General features: G+C 35.1%; 1 protein-coding gene across 1 annotated transcript in view; it reads right to left on the bottom strand.

Moving 5' to 3' along the window:
- Positions 1-232: 232 nt before the first annotated feature.
- The window catches only part of LOC145245912 (collagen alpha-6(VI) chain-like), a 39258-nt gene continuing 17999 nt past the window's right edge, over positions 233-21491 (bottom strand). The window contains exons 6-11 of the mRNA XM_080107655.1: positions 20936-20977; positions 11004-11057; positions 9257-9304; positions 3024-3083; positions 2482-2562; positions 233-750 (exon numbers count right to left, since the gene is read on the bottom strand). Of these exons, the coding sequence (XP_079963781.1) occupies positions 740-750; positions 2482-2562; positions 3024-3083; positions 9257-9304; positions 11004-11057; positions 20936-20977 (296 nt within the window). The 3' untranslated portion in view covers positions 233-739. The remainder of the gene's footprint in view (positions 751-2481; positions 2563-3023; positions 3084-9256; positions 9305-11003; positions 11058-20935; positions 20978-21491) is intronic.

Here is a 21491-nt window from a genome sequence, read left to right as displayed (position 1 = left end):
AAGTAGACAGCATACAAGGTGTTGGGTCTACGTGTGTAAAGGTAACTTTACACACGTTATATAAAGCCTTAGCATCAACCCTGCAAGGATATCTGATATAATAGAGAAAATATAACAAAAAAAAAACAAAACAAAACACCATGTAATATCATTATTCGTATTTATTAGGATTCAAAATCAGGACTATCTTAATAAAAAATAATTATATATATATATATATATATATATATATATATATATATATATATATAATTGTTTCAAAATCTCAGAAATTGCTCAATACTGCTCGATCTTTTTAATATAAAACAGTATAAGTTCCATTTCAAGCAATTCAATGAAAAAACATAAACAATTATATTTCTTGAACTCAATTTGCCGCCTCAAAATCTGTTGACATTAAAATATGAAAACGAGGCCACTAATAAGAATGGCACAAGAGTTAGTAAAACTGCCAAACGGTATTTTCTTTATTACGATTCTTTGGTGAAATAATTATCGAATATGCCTTTTATACTTCGTTAATGCTTTCAAGCCAAATTAGGTAAAAAATAATGTCGTCAGTTCTTTGGCCGGTGTTAACAATCTTCCAATATAGTCCTGGTGTTATTTTGCTTCCTAAAGCAAGATTTTTTGTTTTAAACTCGAAATGACTGATTCCCGAAATACACTTTTGAATGAAGATTTTGTTAATATCATCTCATTTCGTCTTGTTCATTCACCAGTCTGTTCTCGTCTCTGTTTAATATTTAACTGAAATCAGAGAAAAAAGAAAACATTAAAATATACATTAGCATACTAGGCGATATATACAGCGTTATCAATATAGTTAAACATAATTGTAATCAATTTTATGCAGTGGAACAGCACCAAAGTAAGTGGAGATTATGTTAATTAGTATGAATATTGGTAAGGGTTACATAGTACATTTCTGGATAACCCAGCAGCAAACGGAAATAAACCCGGCTTCAGATGGCGTGATTGAATTGGGGAGGGGGGCAAGGTCAACGGTTATTCCTAAACATCTCTTGGGAATGTGGCATAGCGTATTTATGTAGCAACCTGAGGTAATTTAAAGAGTGTATACATTTTATTGGGACATCCTAAAATTGGATTCTGCATTTTTGGATTTTACCGTCATTGGATAGTTTACCTTTCACCAGACTATCCATTCACGTGAAATCACATTTTTATTCACCCTATTCCCTCTGCTTCACTTTTTGTTATCAAGTAAGATCTATGATTTACTTGTAGTTTCATCAAATACTTTTGCAAGCAAATTCCGATCCCGCATTTTGCTAAATCCTACCCTCTGATGATAAGGAAAGTATTTCTTTGAAACTCCGCGGATTAAGGATTATCCACTTATTTAGTTTTTCGTTTTTAAAATTAAATAAATTTTTAACTCATTTCAAAGTGTTTTTAACATGTTTTATTAACTATTTGTTCTTATATATATACACATATATACATATATACACATATATATGTATACATATATATATACATATATATACACATATATATACACATATATATACACATATATATACATATATATATATATACATATATATATGTATATATATATAAGGATTAATTATGTAAAAACTATATGCTACATAACGTCAAGGGTGTGAATTCCATAAAAAAAACGTTGATTTAATTCGAATAAAATAAAATACACATCAACTGTTTTTTCTTTTCTTCTTTTTTTTGCCATGATGTAAACTTCGAAAAAGAAAAGCGCACTTGATTTTCAAAATACAACCGCTGAGATATAACGCGCGGCTCTTTACAAACAGACTTTTCTTTCTCCAAGTTTCCATCATGAGAAAAAAAGAAGAAAAGCAAAAAAACAAAACAAAAAAAACCCCGAAAAAACAACATACTGAAGATGGAGTTTAGCTCCGAAATATATTTATGTTATAAATTTAACAATAAGTAAAATATTTGTTTATTTTCCTAATATTACGTTGTGATTTGGCTTTCAAGCGCACTTGATGCGTATTTTATGTTATTATATGTGACATATTTCACAGATGTACCATGGTTTCATTGCAGTGATTATACCCAATTAAGTGCGTCAGGGGATATTTTTGTTAGTGTCTTTTGTGGCGTGTCCATTTTCTGTATAATGCCCTCACAATACTTCGAAATATTTAATAACCTTTGCATTCAATAAAAATAAAATCTCATGCCAATCAGCTAGTCATTAATATTTTCAGTATAATTAATTTTTGATATATTTATGATAAAAAGAATAAAATTAAATATTTACATGAGAATGAATTAGAAGTAAAAAGCTGTTATGTCGCTATTTATATTTACACGTGTTCTAATTTTCGAGCTCATACAACTATGAAAGAAATACTGATGTAATATAATACGCGACAACAAACAAAGAAGGTTTTCGCATCCTATGGGCTGACTTTTATTTAGAAAGAAATTTTAAAAAATTCACCACAGAAAACTGCGACTTACTTATTTGGTGATCAACATAAGTATTATAACCATAAATGTGGCTGACATCACCATGGTAACATTTTCGGCAGCATTTTAATCCTGGAAAACAAAACACGAACAATCAACTTCTTTATCCCGTTAGAAAATGTTACATACAACAGATACCTAGGTCGTTCCGAAAGTAATGCATCCTATTTCATTTAACTAAAATGAAAAGTTGAAGAGCTACAAGACGAAAGTAGTACCATAAAACAGGCGACCGTTTGTGCCACAGAATTTATTTTTTTTCTCCATAGTCATCGTCATTCTCAATGCACTTTTGTAACAATGCGATGGTGGCTGTTCATGGCCGTCCGGAGCTCACTTTGTCACTTGCATCTCTGTCACCACTCTGAAATCAGCGAACCCATCTCTTACCTATGCTGACATCATTTGCATTCCAGCTACTTGTCAAAGTACATGTTTTCTAAAGTTGGCCTACCCGACGAGCTAGTATTTTAATAAAATCACACAAATTCTCATGAAATAAATTAAAATAAAAAAGAGCAGAATATAATTACCATCTCCGCACTTCTTGTATGCTGGGAATTCATAACAGATTCTGTTTCCCATGCAAGCAACTGAAATAGATATTAATACATAAGTCATAAGAAATATTCTGAAAAAAAAAAATCCATAAAAAAAACCCTGAATATATGTAAAATATCACGGGGAAGGGGTTGCCAGTTTATTGTGTATACGTTTTTTAAGGCTATCTTAGAAACTGAGTGATATGTCAAATAATTCATATTATTATATAATAAATTCGATCAGTAACTTTGGTTTTGATAACTCGTATCATACAGGCAATCGGAAGAGCTACCCCCATCCCACAAACAGTCATAATACTTCATCCTGGCACCCACAGCATCGGGAACTTACTATAAAAAATTTTCCGATATTCAACACCAAAACTATTTACCGGAAAAGAAAACTGACATATATTATTGGTTCACCGACTTAGTTTTTTATTGGAATTTCTTGAGATGAGTAATTTGTGTATTTATTTATTTGCGGACTGTTATCCTCATCTTCATAGTTTTTGTTTCACCACGTTTCGACCAATTCATCCTCTGACCTTCTTCAGGTGATTAACCGCCACGGGATAGGGATGTTGAGTCTCGTAACTCTATCCACAGCAATTACTGCCTTCCATAGTTGTTATTGTCTCATCACGTTCTGGCCAACTAAACCTCTGGCCGGATTTGGGTAGGATTGAAACCGCTATTTTCAGACTATGTTCACCTCGAACTGTAGAAATTCAACGCTTCTATCTACTGCGCCACGGACACAATCAAGGTTGGATTTTATGGTCTAAGTTTTCGTTCTTATCTGGTCTTCACCAGCAACTACAACTATGAAGATGAGGATAACACTCCAAAAATAAATGAATACACAAATCTGACATCTATTTGATATAGCCCCAACCCAAACCCCAAAGCAAAGATAATGGAAACTTTTGCATACACCTTGCTGTGATTATGTAGACCGATTCGGGATACTGAAGCGAACATGGCTGCAACATGTTTTATCCTGTCTCTCATAAATCCCCATTTACATTATGGTGCCAGCCTGTGCGATAGTTAACCAGAGTATAAAAATGCTGCACGACCTCGTGTGCTTTCGGCATATATATATATATATATATATATATATATATATATATATATATATATATATATATATATATATATATATATATATATATATATATATATATATATATATATATATATATATATATAATATATATATATATATATAATGTATATATATATATATATATAATGTGTATATATATATATATATATATATATATATATATATATATATATATATGAGATATTTGTAATATTGAGGGAACTGTTAGGCACATGTGTTTCGAGAAAAAAATAACCAGCAGCCCCTTGTAAGTGTGAATGTTATGAAATATAATGAATTCATCGCCAAAGACACACACACACACACATACATACATACATACATACATACATACATACATACATACGTGGGTATAATAAAATTCTTGACTTTTTTCCTTTTTTTTTTAAAAGAAACTTCGCCACTGATGATCTGGGGAAAAAGTATTGTGCGAATTCGTCTGGTCCAAATTCCATCAAATGATGCTTATGACGATAATGATGCTAATGATGTTACAAAGCACTTGGTAATTTGATCAATATCATTCATTAAGTTCTTTTTCAGTCACCCTCCACTCTATAATAAAGACCAAGATGTATCTATTTGTATGTACTTCCATTCCATCACACTAAATTTAGCGAGTGAAACACGTGATATTTCTAAGTCCTTATGTGAAACCATTTTACGTGTTGAGGGAAAGCGAGAAAGCAAATTGCAAGTCAGGTCAGCTCTCACCGCTTGAAATAAATTCGGAAAGAAATCCTCCATGTTATGAAAAAATTTCAACGGTTGGTGTTTTGTTCTAAAAAAATGCGAGTGTAAACAATAGTGGAAAATGATTATTTTCCCGCCGTTTTTAACAGAGCATGTACGCTTGTATTTGTATATTTCTTCAACGTCTCTGCTACTTTCCGTCCGTATTTCTGGCCTTTGTGTTTCATCTTGGAAACTGTCCATAGATTAATGTCCAACACTGAAATGAATAAATAAAACAGAATTAACAGAAATCCACAATTTAAAAAATTTGAAAAAAAACAAAAACAAAAATAACAAAAACAATAAACGAAAACAAAAATAAAACATTTTTTTAAAATTTAAATAATGAAACAATGAATAAAACAGAAAACTAATTTTGAAATGGGAGTGTGCATTTTTTCTGTTCTCCTCTTTAAACCCTCTTTTACACAAAAGACCTTTTGCTAGCCTCACTCAGCTGTATCATTATGTTTATGGTATGCAGCAAGAACCTGTCTGGCAACAGACACAGCAAATAACCTCCCTCGCCTATGCTCACATGGTGTGTTTATAAATAAAAATGCAACAAGTCGTCGTAAACGAGAGCAAAAGCAATAATGTTTCAGCAATGTTCCTGTTGGACATTTTGGCAAAAAATATTCACAAATCAACAAGACAACTGTATTAGTTGGAGTACTCTTTATTTGCTGTTATATTCATACTATTTTGGCCGATGTAACCTCAGACCTTCTTCAAGTGTATCTTTTCTAACTTAGTAACCTAATAGTTCTTTTTTGTGTATCTTTGAAGTGTGTGACCACAGAACGGTACCATAAATTCTTATGCAATCTATTACATTATGGCCGGGAAGCGGGACAGTACTACTGTCAAAGGAAAAGTAATGCGTCCCTTATCTCTCCTGGTCTCTGGGAAACCTTTGGGCATGGTTCAGAACCCATTTACCCCCTCCCCGTACTCGTCTCGATCAGGATAAGGTGAGGTCATGAAAAGCAGGTGATTGATGTAATACGGAAGTAAACAGAAATAATTCTGGTTTCATATTTCTGTGTGCTGAGCAGACGATCCCTCTGGGTACAATGGTCAGGAAAATCGCCCAGTATGAGCACTGCTCGGGCAGAAAGAAACTGCAAATAAAGCTATGGCAATACATCAAACTCTTTATTCAGGAAACACCATGAATAGGGTTCTAAATCAGAACATCATGGATGTAGGGATGAGAAGCATGGAATTAATGAATGCCTCGAGGGAGATAGATAGATGAAAAGCTTTAGCCGTCAACACCTGTACCAGACAGGACAAAACTTGATGATTGCATTATTGTTGTTTTTGACATTTTTCTCGTTACAAAAAACAAACAAAAAAAACAAAAACAAAACAAAAACAAAAAAAACTTCATACATTATATATCCCTCCATAACTTAAATCAAAATAACTCAATGAAATTAAACGAATAATTAAAAACCAAAATAAAATTAACTACATATAAAAAACCTCTTTAACGACACGACAAAATTGCTCCTGACGATGATTAATGATCGAAAGCGCTAAGGAAAATAGCCGAACAAATAATTACTCTGCAACCTAATAGAGAACTTAGCAACAGAAACGAAAAAGAAGAAGAAAGAAAACCCTGTCATATTTGACTCCCCCTCTCACTCTCTCTCTCTCTCTCTATCTCTCTCTCTCTCTCTCTCTCTCTCTATATATATATATATATATATATATATATATATATATGCATGCGAAAGTGTTATAAATCTAATTTCTTTACACTGAAACGTTTAGAATAAAAGGACGAATATTTTAAATTTAGTTTTCGATAAATAGATTATTTTAATTGAAAGCAGAAAGAAATTATGCCACTATCATATAATGTAAAACATAATTGTCGAGTTTAGTTGTGTGTTCAAATGCAACACATTTTGTATTGGTAGTTTCGTAATTTTGAAAATGGCGTTCATCGCATTTTGCACTCGAACTCTTCAAATACTAGTTGTTTGGAATTTTTTTTACGAAGAATAAATTCCCCTACATCTCTTAGACCACTCTTTAATGCTAGAAGAGACCAGGAAAGTGTTATTCTATGCAGCTTTGGAGTTCAGTCGAGCATCTGCTATAAAAGTGATTTAAATATAAAGGATAAGCTATCCTTTAAAAGGCCACAGATATTTAATTAACTTTTATAGTAGACTAGAGGGGTACCCGGCGTTGCCCGGTTTTTAGAGGCGTGTGTGTGTGTGTGTTTGCGGAGAAGGTAAAATGATTACAAAGCGAAGTAATAACCCTGTTTAAATATTTGGTATTTTTTTAGATTAGGTCTACCTCCACAATTTTCTTTTAAATGACGACTTATATAGGTTTTCGACTATGCTGAATACTGAAATCGCATTGAGATTTTGCCGAAAGAAGTAGTTATTGAGATATAAAATTTTTTTTATGCATTGTATTCTTTGGTGGCCATCTTTGTTACGCGCGTAGATTTGTTTATGGCGCGCGCACGCGCGTAATACAGACGGCCGCCAAAGAATACAATGCATAATACAACTTTTTATATCTCGATAACTACTTATTTCTGCAAAATTTCAATGCGATGTCCGTATTCAGCATAGTAAAAAACCTATAAGCGTCGTCATTTAAAAGAAAATTGTGGAGGTGGACATAATCTAAAAATTTACCAAATATTATAAAAAAAAAGCTAAAACTTCTAAAAAAAAACAAAAAAAAACGAACGTTCCAGCGGTGCCCAAGTGTTTCAAAAACAAAACAAAAAAAAGTTTGAGGGAGGAGAGGTCCGAACTCGAATACTTGAGGCGAAAGCGAAATAAAGAAAGGTTATGAATAAACTAAAAAGTGAATTAGGTCAAATATCAATCCCGCAGTCAAGTTTGTTTTGGTTTAGTGTCGCAACATGTCGTCCCCATAAAAAATAGGGGTGTCCATATGAAAGCAATTGCAACCCCATTGATCAAAAGCTGATTGCTTTCTGGACATTCCGGCGCGAAAGCCGAGAACACGCTGTTTGAATTTAGTTTCACTTTATTTATACTAAAAAGTCGGACAAACAGGCGACACAGCGAAATAGCGCAATTTTTTATGGTCGATGTAAATAAATCTACACCCGACACGCGTTCCCAAATCCTAGATATCTAGGAGGTATACAAATACTTCTAAGCGATAGTAACCCACCCCCCGAAAATTGCGGCGAAAAAAGCCTTTGCGAGACATACATAAAATTATCACACACATTTTGCCTTTTATATATATAGATGGTCGACTGAGCCCCAATCTCTTGTCCATGCCACTCCATAAAATATTCACAAAAAACAAACAAAAAAAAATCGTCAAACTACAACTACAGCAAAAATTTCCTTTCTTATGTACTTAAAACTAAATCAAAACTTCCATGAACAAAGTTTCTTCGCAGGACCTTTCCACCCGTTGAATATATCACGCGGTTGTCTTCCAACTGACTTCAGCATAGACGTTTTCAAGTCTAATGTTGACAAATTCTTTTCGAGCTGCCGACTTGAATAATAAATTCCATCCATTGTTTTCAATGCTATTAAGATGTTGTTCACCGTAATTATTAACTTATTAACTTTTATTTTCGAGTGGCTTTTTGGTCTTGATAAGAGGTGACTCACTAATAAAAACTAGTATGGACGATTAGTCTAGAACAATTCTTCAAATAATAGGAGGATTCTAAATTGAAATTTCTGACCATGCGGATCTCTAACACTCGAGTGCGTCCATGATGCTTTTAAGACAACTAGACATTTTAGTCCGTTTAAACTGGGGAAAAGTTATAGCCCGTTGACTAAGAATGACTGCTTTGTGCCGAGCTAATGGTTGAATATGGTTTTATTTGTGTTCAATTTTACATTTAATACTATTTCAGCGAGATCGGTCCAGTAGTTTTCGATAAAACTTCTAGAGTAAATGTGGTATTGTTACGACAAATATCTATTAGCCCCTTTAAAACCTAACCGTACATCAAACGGATATCATGATGCTTAGTTCACAGCACCTTATCATAATAAAGATCTGTACAAAAACTCAGCCAGATCAGCATAGTAGTTTCCAAGAGCAAGTGGAACGGACAGACAAACAGATAGACAGACAGGCTAAAAGAAATATAATATAGATAATATAGATGTTAGAGAGGATAAACAATGCATGTAATTTGCTATTTAGAAAACCGTCTTGTAGATCCGTCTACTTAAATAATGAATTTCTCAGTTCGTTTCCAGTCCTATTAGTGTAATTAATCATCAGTTGATAATCTTATGAACCATTATCTTTGAGTTGTTTTTGGACCTTGATAAGCGATGTAAAAAAATCGTGGCACTTACCTCACCTTCCAATTTTATTGGTCTCCTGCACATTCCACGACAGCAGAGTTGACCTACAAATAGACATAAAATCGGCACAAGAATAAATTTGGATTTGCTACCTAACTATGTAATCTTGTATTACATGAAAATATTAGCGGGATCCATGGAAATTATCCTTCGTATATAATATATTCATGCAAGGTAAGCTGTCAAAAATGACCCCCCCCCCAAAAAAAAACGTAAAAAAAAGAAAACTCATAAAAACTACGGAAACGGTCGAAGGACAGCCTGAAGGTCTCTTTCAAGCAGTTTAATTTGTATACGAACCCGTGGGAAAACGTAGCCCAAGTCATAAAGAGGCTACAATTGCTGAATCTGCATGCATTAAAAAACGTGAGAGGATACGTACTATAAATAAACAAATAATAGATAAATCAGCACGTTAGCTACAGAATACATGTCTTACATGCAGGAGAATCTTGAGAGCTCGAATCGAACTGACAAATTATCTCCGGAAAAATTGCATCATCATGGTCATCTTCGCAGGCGATGGACGAACGTTATGATTTCTGCAGTGCTTAGAAATATTTCCATTCTACAGATGTCCGGCACGAACGCAGACCTCGCGATATTATTACACCATCTTTTATCAAACAGAAGCATACTTTTCTAAGTATTCCGATCAATGTAATTTCAAAATATATCTGATTATGGTTGTATATCGCCAAAACCCTTGTGAATTTTTGTGAGATATTTCCATTGTATGGACGTCCTGTGCAAACGCAGATCCCACAATATTATTGAATTTTTTTTGGGGGGGGGGCCAGAACATAAAGTAAACTTTGTATATTAGCTCAAAGGGCGATCAACTATTTAGTTTGAGCCTAACGTTCGATACAAAAGCTTCTTCAGATTAAACAAGTGAAGCATGCATGGTGCCCTGTGAGTGCACAGAGAACGAAGCTTAAAAAATGCCCCCCCCTCCGTTTAGCCCCCAAAGTCTCCAGAGGACATCAAATCCAGGTTAAAATGAACAAACGGTGCAGTTTTAGGCCTTATCATATGTAAATTTGAGTTCTGCACAATGCAAAAAAAAAAAAAAAAAAAAGAAATGACTAAGTCCATCATTTGCCCCCCCCACACACACATTTAACCCCAAAAGTCCCCAAGGCCTTAAAATATTTAAATTTGGGTTCAGCACCATGAAAAACTACTAAATAGAGATAGACAGAAAATTTGGACAAATATGGTAAAATATTCCCAAAAATAGAGTGTTTTTATTAGCCCTAAAAAAGCCCCTGGGGCACACCCAAGAGTTATCACGAAGTATAGATAAACAAAATTATATAGAAATCAGTTAGTTACAACATTTTAGAAAGTTTTATAAAAATCCAAGGCATCTTTTTTTTTTTAATAAGCACAATGTTAGTCATTTTATCACGAAAGGCATCACTAGGGGTGAGGGCAACCGGAGTTTTCCCGGGAAATCCGGTCTGTTACTTTTTTACTCGCATAATGTTTAATGTTTGTGCAAAATTTCCAAAAATTCCAAGGCGTAGTTATTGAGAAAGGTGCGGACAGACGAACGGACGAGGGTGAATTTTAGGTCCGCCCTCCTTTTGTGGGGGACCAATAAACATTCGTAAAATGTGAACCGATAGAAAGTGGACAAAGGCAACTAGTACTTAATGATCTGATGATTGTCGGTTGACAGAGTGTATGTGTCTTCCCGATGGTTTAATATAACTGTTGCAAGTTACTTTTACTTACCACGTCGGCAATCTTTATCCTTCTTGCATGGCCTGTAGCGGAGTCTTCTTACATCTAAGGATATAAAAGAGATAGTTTTAGAAAATTCTCCTGTTTTAGATAAAAAAAAAGTTACATGATGGTATTTTTAACAGTAAAATAAAATTGTGATAATTCAACCCATTGACAACAATACACCAGTTTTTAATGATTTAAATGAATGAATTTGGGGCGATTGGATAGAAAGAGAAAACAATGGTGTTGTTGTTGAGCAGAAAAATACCTTCTGTTTAGTTTGGTAATAATAAACAGGCAGTAGAATAAGCCCCGACTGGAAGTCAGCAAAAAACGGTGTTAGACCAAAATAGGTTCTGGATATAAAATACTTTTCGTTACTTCCGGTTTAGGTTAAAAATAAAAATAAAAAATAAATAAAAAGAAAATAAAACAATGCAAAACAAAAGCATTCAAACAGTTTCTACGACTTTTTTTTTCGGAAGAATTAGTATTTTAAGTCTTTTCTTTTTACGAATATAATTTCATTTTTAATCATAAAATATTTAGTAAAATTGTTTTAGATTAAAATATTTAACATTATTTAATTTATTTAGGAGATATAAGATAAAAAATGTAAACATTTTGTTTACAAAAAAGAATTACTAAGGGAGATCGTTTGATATTATTTCGAAAATATCATAAAATGTTTTCTTTTTTTAATAATAGAAATATTTAATAAAATTGTTAATAATAAAAATATTTAATACAGTTGATTTTAAAGAGAAATTCTACGACTTTTTAAAAAGCATAAATCTAATTAATGACGCCATCTCCTTAGCAATAATCCTACTGACGTATGTCCGACGCAAGAGAAACTATCGGAAGTAACGACTGAAATTACTTATGAAGTTTGATTATTATATGTTTTAATTAAAATCAATTTCATTAATTATTTTAATTAAAACCAGTTCTCCAAATTATACAATAAATATATGTTTATATAAGCATACATATAAAATTATTGAAATAAAAACAAATGAAATTATTTAAATCAAAATAACAAAATTTTAAACATTACAAAAAAAAACAAACAAAAAAAAAAACAAACAAAAAAAAACAAACAAAAAAAAAAGCAAACCAAAATACGTATACAATACATAATAAAAACGAAGGAACTGATTTGCCGTGTCACAGCTTCCGCTAGCGCTCCGCAGAAAATTAGAAAGTACGTTATCTGATTATAACCCGCTTTTAAATATATAAAAATATATTTAAAGAACAAGTTTTCCGAAACCAACAAATCATATAAACTATTTGAAAACTTAGTTTTAATAAAAGAGCTTAAATTAAAAAAAAAAAAAAAATGAGGACGTAAAAGGAAATATTTTGTATACGAAACATATTTTGGCTGAACACCGTTTTCGCTATTCCGTTATGGCGATTTTTTTTTACAAACGAGTCACCACTTATCAAGCCCCAAATGCCACTCGAGGATAAGGGTTAATGATTTTACAGTGGCCAAGGGAACCTATCCTACTAATCGTTAGTAGTGGAAATTTGGTAAAATGGATTCCTTAAGGGGATGGCTAATGAAGAATTTGTTGAAGTTGGACTTGTAGAAAACCATATTGTAGTCAGTTAACGGAACAGAGTTCCACAGGCGTGCAGTTCAAAGAAAGAAGTTTTGTTCTGGAATCTATGATTAGGGTTAGGTGCATATAAAGAGTGGGGAAAATTAGTGATAGTGGTTTCAACTAGAGTGTTTTTCGTGAAAGTCAGGACAGGGGGAACCATAGATGTGAGCTTAGACGAACACTTGCCATGAAAATAACGATAACGCAGAGATAGGATCGCAACGTCTCTTCTGTGGGAAAAAGGTTGCAGGGAAGAGAATTAAATCACTAATAATAAATACGAACGCGGCATGAATTAAAATATATTTAAGCGTATCTTACGACGGGGCAAGCATAGACGCCCACCGACAGTTATAAAGAGAGAGAGAGAGAGAGAGAGAGAGAGAGAGAGAGAGAGAGAGAGAGAGAGAGATTGAAGCCTACTAAATGGATTCTTCTTCTGAAATCCAGTAAGACTAAGAGAGAGAGAGAGAGAGAGAGAGAGAGAGAGAGAGAGAGAGGGGGTGAGGGAGAAATCAAGTGTTAACACCATGATTTTTACGATCTTTGACTGAATGAATATGAAACAAAAGAGATAATATAATTTTGAATATTAATGATTAACCTTTATTAATCAGTTTGATTACGAATGTCATAAGTATCTGCTCTTCAGATGCTGCACTTCTCAGTGGAGGAGAAATCCTTCACGACTGAGACAATTTTTAGTTTTTGTTACTTTTCTCCATGTTAAAAAGGACCCTGGTGTCTAACTCTGTCCCGTGGGGAGGCATTGTAAATAGGAACAGTACTAGTTAACTACATTTATTTAGTCTGTTATAAAATTTAACAGTAATTAATCATTTTCTTATAAATAATTGCGAAAATATTTACCGGTAAATTACGCATTTAACAATGGCGATTAGCTCAAGTAAGCCCAGACAGACAGTCACACACACACACACACACACACACACACACACACACACACACACACACACACACACACATGTCAAATATATACGGTGATCTACTGAACCAGGTCAAGAAAGGCATAAAGTACAAACGCAGGGGTCATCAGTAAAAAGAGTGATATTGTATCATGAAATTGCAAGGCCTCATACAGCGGCCGTAAATGTGAAGACCAATAACGAAAGTATATATATCTAAAATATAAACGGCTATACGTCTGTCTGTCTGTCTATCGGTCTATCTGTTTGTCTGTCTCTCTGTCTTCTCCGAAACTAAAAGTCGTAGAGTAGCGTTAGAGGTCTAAAATGATTGGATTTTTTACGGGCCGTTCTTTTATGGGTCTTCAGCCGGTTAAACGTGTTTTAAAGGGGTAAAAAAATGGGTCCAAATTGAAAAAAATCGTTAAACATGTACATTCATTCATCGGCTTATATGCATGTTTCGTTAGTACAGTGGTAACGTTATCAACTTTGAATGCTACAGTTTCGGTTTCAATTCTAGCTAATGCCACCTAAATACCTTTTTTTTTGCTATTGAAATCACAATACTATAATAATATATACGAAATCTGGACAAACTAAAATATTATATTTAAGCGTATTTTACGCCCTGGCAAAGCCGGGCGTACCCTGCTTACACACACACACACACAAACACACACACACACACATATATATATATATACATATATATATACATATATATATATAGACTAGCATCTCGTCAGCGTACCTCGGTCATAAAATAAGCATAAATATATTTAATTTACGCAGTTTTTGCATTTATTCTTATTAGAGCCAATTCACTACTGACTTTTATATTGTATCCAACTTATTGTTCTGAATAGATTGTTTTCAATATAGTAAAAAACAGAAAGAAACTGAGTAATACGCATGCGAGTATTATGTTTTTTTCTAAACAGATCACTTCTTATAAGTAAAAAATACTCGACTCAAGAGCGAAACCAAAACCTAAAGACGATAACGATTAGGCCAGCTTCCTAGGTCTTTAAAAAATCTTTTCAAACCTACTATTCTTAACACAAGAACGCTGTCATGTAAACGATTTAGGCATGCGCAGTCGTGAAACAGCTGACAAACTAATAAAAATCCAATGACACCCCTCCAAGTACAATTTTTTCAATTTTGACGAATTAGCCGCTGTCTTTTCCGGATGAAAACTGATTAAAAAGTTTTCAACATGTCTAAATACTTTATATATCAAGTTTCCAAGTCTATAGATGAAAACTTCGTTGAGTATATAAGTTGAGTTATCCTCACACACACATTCATACTTTTTTCGAATAATTTGTTAAAAAATTATTGATGGAGATGCAGTTGAACATCAGTCATTAGTATATATATATATATATATATATATATATATATATATATATATATATGATTAGTTTTTTTTGGAAAAAGAAATCCATCAGAGTGCTCAATTAAAAGGAAAATCCAAAATGTAAGAGCGTATTTAGATTTTGTGTACAGAAAGTTGTTAGATGAGACAAATCATTGGTACCGTCGGTTTCAAACCCGATAATATGGACCGTTTAAGGTATACTTATCAAGCTCTCTTAAGCCAATATTCGTCTCCTATCGAATATTGGCCGAAGAGAGCTTGATAAGGATACCTTAAACGGTCCTTATAGTTTGAAACTGACGGTGCCAATGATTTTTCTCATCTAACAACTTTCTCTACACTATATATATATATATATATATATGTGTATATATATATATATATATATATATATATATATATATATACATATATATGCACGTGCACTCATGGACAGTAGTCTGAATCTCACAGTATTAATGCTGGTATCCTTCAGGGTTCTATGCTTGACCCAACTCTCTTTCTGATGCTCATCAATGAAATGCCAAATCACATTCTTAGATCATTCATAGACATTTATGCAGACAACACTACCATCTATGGCAACATCTCAACGGCCGGGAACGACCAAGACCTCTCTGATTCTCTCGCCTCTGATCTTGAGCACGTGGTGCAACGAGGAAAAAGGTGGCTGGTTAATTTTAATGTATCGAAACCCAAGCTTCTCTCTTTCCATCATCAACGCTCTGATCCTTGTCTAACCTCAATTGCAATGAACGGCTCTCGTCTTGAAGATGCTCCATGTTTAGACAAGCTTCTTGGTCTGACCTTCACTCCTGATCTGAAAAATGGTTGGATGATTCTACAGCTCCAGTGAATATCTCACTGCCAATGCAATCTTCTACCTGTATGAGAGCCAAGTACGTCCTCGGATGGAGTACTATTGCCACATCTGGGCAGGAACTGCTTGGAGCACCCTATCTTGTATTGACAGAGTTCAAAACCGACTTCGTAATCTAGTAGGTGATAATCTTTTTTTTTCTCTGTAATCTCTCTGAAACAGAAGAGATGCTGCGGCTTGTCTCTGCTCTGTCGTTATTTTCACGACTAGTGTAAGATTGAGTTCCAATCTATGGTTCCCTCCGCGCCCAAATCGTTATCAACCCCACCCTTTCTATCGGTGCCTAAACTTAAACGTAGATTCCATAAACAAAGCTTCTTTCTTAGAACTACTTGCCTATGGAACTCTATTCCGCTGGTCTGCTTTCCAGCTGGCTATAATATTTTCGTCTTCAAGTCCAACGTAAACAAGTTTTTATTAAACCATCGTCTTAAATAACCTAATTATACCAAATTTCCACTATTAGCAATTACTACGCTATAATCTCAATGACTATCGTACACACATTAACCCTTATCCTCGAGTGACATCCGGGGCTTCACGTTTGGTGACTCCTTTGTAAAAATAAAAACAAACACCGAACTACTTATATGCCTGCGTATATGGTAGCAAATATCAAGTTAAGTAAGATTGTTTGTACATACGATTACTTGTTAATAGATTTCTTGAGTGATTACTGAAAAGAAAGAAAAGAATAAATAAAAATAAAGCGAGAAATGTATACATAAATAGATTTCAAAAATTCATACGGAACATGCATGGTTAATTATTAGTTCGTTATGTCATTATCGTGTTGACCGATCGGTTGTCGTTAGATCAAAGAAGCTATGTGACCTTTATCCTGATCAGTACTAAATGGGTGCTTATTTCGGAATACCAGACGCTGTATGTAGGAAGGCTCTCTGCGTATTCCGGCAGTATTTCCAGTCGTCTTGGACTTCTTCTTGCTACTAGATTCAAGCAATGCCGTTTCATGAAAGTTGTGATTAGGAATAGCGCAACGTGCTTCAGGAGTCCTAACTCTTTGGTAGCGCTTAGAGCGGCTGCTCCATCAACAGTTGTATAAGATCGGGATGTTTGTAGTGCCATGTCGCGCATGGAAAGGGACCTTGCACTCATCCCCGATGGGCTTTCCTGAGGCCACAGTCCTAGTTGAAGAAAGGTCAGCTAATGGTCTACTTGTGTTGCATGTCTGATACACTGCATAACCTCTTGTTCAGCCCCCCTTACCTAACTGAGACTCTTTAAAAATATGATGACAGTACAATAAAAAATAAGCTTAAACCAGGCCTTGGGACAAACAAATCTAACTTGCCTCCTTCCTTGAGGCTTGCATTCACTAACAATTTAGAACTAATTTATCTGATGTTGAAGCATTTCTCCTAACAAATACCCCGGATATCTTAGCACTAAGCGAAACTAACCTACTCTCCTCTATCCTCTCTAACTACTTTAACATGCCTGGCTATCCCACTCTGCCGTAAGGACTCTGACAGACATATTCACGGACTTGGAGTTTACATTCGTAACACCCTCCTCCTGACTAAAGAAACAAACATAGAAACGGACGATCAAGCTTTTATATGCTTTAGACTAAACATACAACATAACATTAGCTACTTTTATTTTCTCTACCGCTCTCCCTCGACCCAGGACTGCACCATAATAAACAAAGTCTCTGACAGCATAGACACAGCACTCTCCCTCGACACTAGCGCACAAGTACATGTATTTGGTGACTTTAATGTTCACCACAAAAACTGGCTTGGATTCTCTACTCACACAGATGCAGCGGGTAGCGCAACAACACATAGCTTTGCTATATCTCACTCCTTATCACAAATGGTTACGTTTCCAACCAGTTTCCCTGACCAGCAAGAACAACACGCATCACTTCTAGATCTGTTTCTGACCACAGTTCCCGAGGATTGTATAACAAATGTTGACATCCCACTCGGGAATGCTGATCATGCAGTGATAATGGCCAAAATTGCCCTAAACTCTAGACCCAAAACTGAAGAGCCAGTGCTAAAAAAACGAGATATTATAAAAAGGCTGACTGGGAAGCCATCAGAGATCTTATCAGAGATACCCCATGGGGAAATATTTTTTCTCTTCCTGCTGGACTGCGCAAACGAGACCACTGAATGGTTCAAAACAGCAATGGAAGCACATGTTCCCATGCGGAAATTTTATAGCAATCCCCACTTTCCCCAATGGTTTACTTTTATTTGCGCGACTGCAATTGCTCAAAGGCAGCATGCATACCACAGATTTAACCGACATAAGTCCAGTTCAAACAGACATAAGTATATAGAAGCTAGAAGTAACGTTAAGAAAGAAATAGCGATAGCTAAGAGAGAATTTACTGAAACCACTAAAAAACGCATCGAAGCACAAATATTAGGAACTCGTGACTTCTGGAAAATCTACAACAGTGTAGTAAATAATGGGCAATCTACAATTCCCCCACTAACCAACAATCACGAGGTTGTCTGCTCAGCAACCGACAAGGCTAGTATGCTTGCCAGCCGGTTTGCTTCAAACTCCACATTGGACCCTTCCAACCACCCCCTGCCTGACTTTCCTTTGCAGACAGACGCCACGCTAGACGTTCTAATAATCATCCCTGCTCAGGTACATGCTATCATAAAAAATCTTGGCACTTCAAAAGGATGTGGACCTGATCTCATCCCAGCTGTGCTATTAAAAAAGTGCTTAGCCAAAGTATCTCCAGTTCTCTTCAAACTCTACAACAAATGCCTTAATGAATCATGCTTTCCGGGCTATTGGAAAACTGCTTCTGTGGTACCAGTATTCAAGATTTCTGGCGAAAGAACTGACCCAGCAAATTATCGCCTCATTAGCCTCCTCCCACGTTTCGCTCAAATATTTGAGACCATAATTAACCATGCTCTAGTCCGCCACCTTACAGATGCCAAACTTCTGACTGACAAACAATATGGATTTAGACAAGCCCGTTCCACAGCAGACATCCTCACTGTAATCTCTGAACGTATATACCATTCACTGGACAAAGCGGGGGAGGGCAGAGCGGTAGCTCTATATATATCTAAGGCTTTTGACAGGGTATGGCATGAGGGTCTCATCAGGAAAATTAAATCATACGGTATCACTGGTAGAATATTCAACATAATTAAATCCTTCTTAGATAAGAGAAAAATCCAGGTTGTCCTCGACGGTCATACATCTAAACAGTGTGATATAAATACGGGAGTGCCTCAGGGGTCTATCCTTCGACCTCTATTGTTCCTAATATTTATTAATGACCTCCCCGACCAAACTGCCTCTGAGATGGGTATATATGCTGATGACACCACACTCTATAACAGGCATGACAGGAAAACAAATGAACACATAACTAAAGAAATGGCAAAAACACTAGAGGATGACCTCCAATCTGTAGTGGAATGGGGACAAAAATGGATGGTCACATTCAATGCTGCCAAGACTAAACTGGTTTCCTTCAATAATTACAAGAAACCTTCTCTGCCACCAATAGCAATGGCCAGTGACTCCCTGTCTGAGAGTACGTCTTTCAAACTACTTGGCCTAACGTTCACAGGAAACATGTGTTGGAACAATTATATTGAAAACATTGCCAGGGCCGCTGCGAGGAAGGTAGGCTCTCTCTACCGTGCTAGAAAACTACTGACACCTGAAAGTATCCTGTACCTCTATAAGGCAACCATTCGCCCATGTATGGAGTATTGCTGTCACATTTGGGCTGGTGCATCTGCTGCTAGTCTCTCGCTCCTAGACAAAGTTCAAAAGAGAGTCACCAACCCGATAGGCCCTGAAATGGACTCTAGCTTCAGCCTCTGTTCCATTGACGAAACGTTGCATTCCTCTGCCTGTTCTACAAGTATTTTAATGGTGAATGCTCTGACGAACTGTAGATACTTGTGCCCCCACGACGTAGACACCCTCGACAAACCCAACCGGCAGCTAAATCCCACCGTCACACAGTAGAGATCCCTAGACGTAAAATATCTTTCTACTCTAGTAGTTTCTTCCCCAGAACCGCTAGACTCTGGAATTCCATTCTAGGTCCCTGCTTCCCCAACTGTACTGACATGCAGAAGTTCAAGTGTAACGTAAACCGACATCTTGCTTCCCAAATCCCAACATAGTGCCCCTGTAGTTGCTGACCCCGATAGTAGCCCCCTACACCACAGTGGCAATGGGCCTTGTTTAGAGTGAAAACGTAAAAAAATATATACATATACACTCGCAGCGAGCATCAACTGTTTTTATTTAATTTTTTGTTTACATCATCGTGGCTACGTTATATCCCGGACATCTCCAAACTTATAGATTGAATGGGTTGAGAACACCATATAAAATATTAAATAATTGTTTTTTATTTTTTTATTTGCAAGGGGAAAAGAACCGAAACAATAATATTTCATGACTATTAGCAAAAATATGCCCCTTCCCCAGCGACATTTTTCTGCCAATGTATATGACGACTAAACTACACTAATTTCCAAAATGAGGAGATAATGACTGGGAGGATGGTATCATAATCACAGAACACTACTCTATCAAAAAAAAAAAAAAAAGCGGAGAGGTAATAACTTGGAATATAGTATTATAAGGAACGTACATATACATCGCTGACCCCCGAAACGCGGAGGTAATACTTGGGAAGATGACGTCATTGTTATTTAAATGCAACTTTAGAACATCAGTGCATCACAAATACAACAGGAACACAATGAATATTGTAAATATTTAGTAACATAGACCTTCTGCATTGGACAGTCAGCAATCTTTTGGGCATTCATTAAATTAGCCCGCGGCAATACTCTAGTTAAAAGAGCGTCCGACTTTTCCTTAATTTTTGTCCAAAGTTCTTCGGGGTATCATGACAGCAAAATAGGTTCTAAACGATTTCTCTACAAAAAAGGGAGATAATGTCTCGAGGATGACATCATGACAGCGAAAGAGATGCTGCACGACTCCACCCCGAAATAAACATTGAAAGATATTTTTTGAATGGATTAGCGAATGTAATATTCATTTACTTCAATCGTTTTCTGCACAGTAAAACAATTACTACTTTGTAATTATAGCATGCTAACATGGATGAGTGCTTACCTTACAGAGTTTTGAATGGCAACATCCTTTAAAGCACTCTGTCTTTGCTGAAAGATAAAGAAGGACAAACATGTTCAATAAAATATACGCAGAGTTTATATAAAACTAAAAATGTGTATATATTCATATATGTCTGTGGGTGAGAATATATGTACGTACAGTATCGCCAAAAAGAAACTGCACATCTGTCATTTTTCCAATAAACACACATTTAAGCTAAATTAAATGTAACTGCTTAAACAACCTATGCCTCATTTGATTCGCCGTTTATTCCTTTATAATTTTATCTGTTCATATTTGACTTTTAATTAATGTAAAAGAATAACTTAAAATTGAGAAACAAAAAAAAAGAAAAAAAACAAACTATAATTTATCTGTTCATATTTGGAACATAGTAATCTTCTAGAATATAAATCTCACCTGTCTGTTTAAATGTATACATGTATGTCTGCCTAAAACTTTCGACAGAAGGGACATATTTTCACGAGATCAGTATAGTTTTGAAACTCGACCTTGTGGACGACAAATATCCAAAAATTAGCCTAAGGCATTAATTTCTTC

Source organism: Euprymna scolopes, chromosome 23, assembly GCF_053919585.1.
Source record: "Euprymna scolopes isolate OS-2025 chromosome 23, ASM5391958v1, whole genome shotgun sequence".
NCBI classification, from domain to species: domain Eukaryota; kingdom Metazoa; phylum Mollusca; class Cephalopoda; order Sepiida; family Sepiolidae; genus Euprymna; species Euprymna scolopes.
Note: the sequence above shows the minus strand (reverse complement) of the source record. Positions and strands in the feature narration are given on the sequence as shown.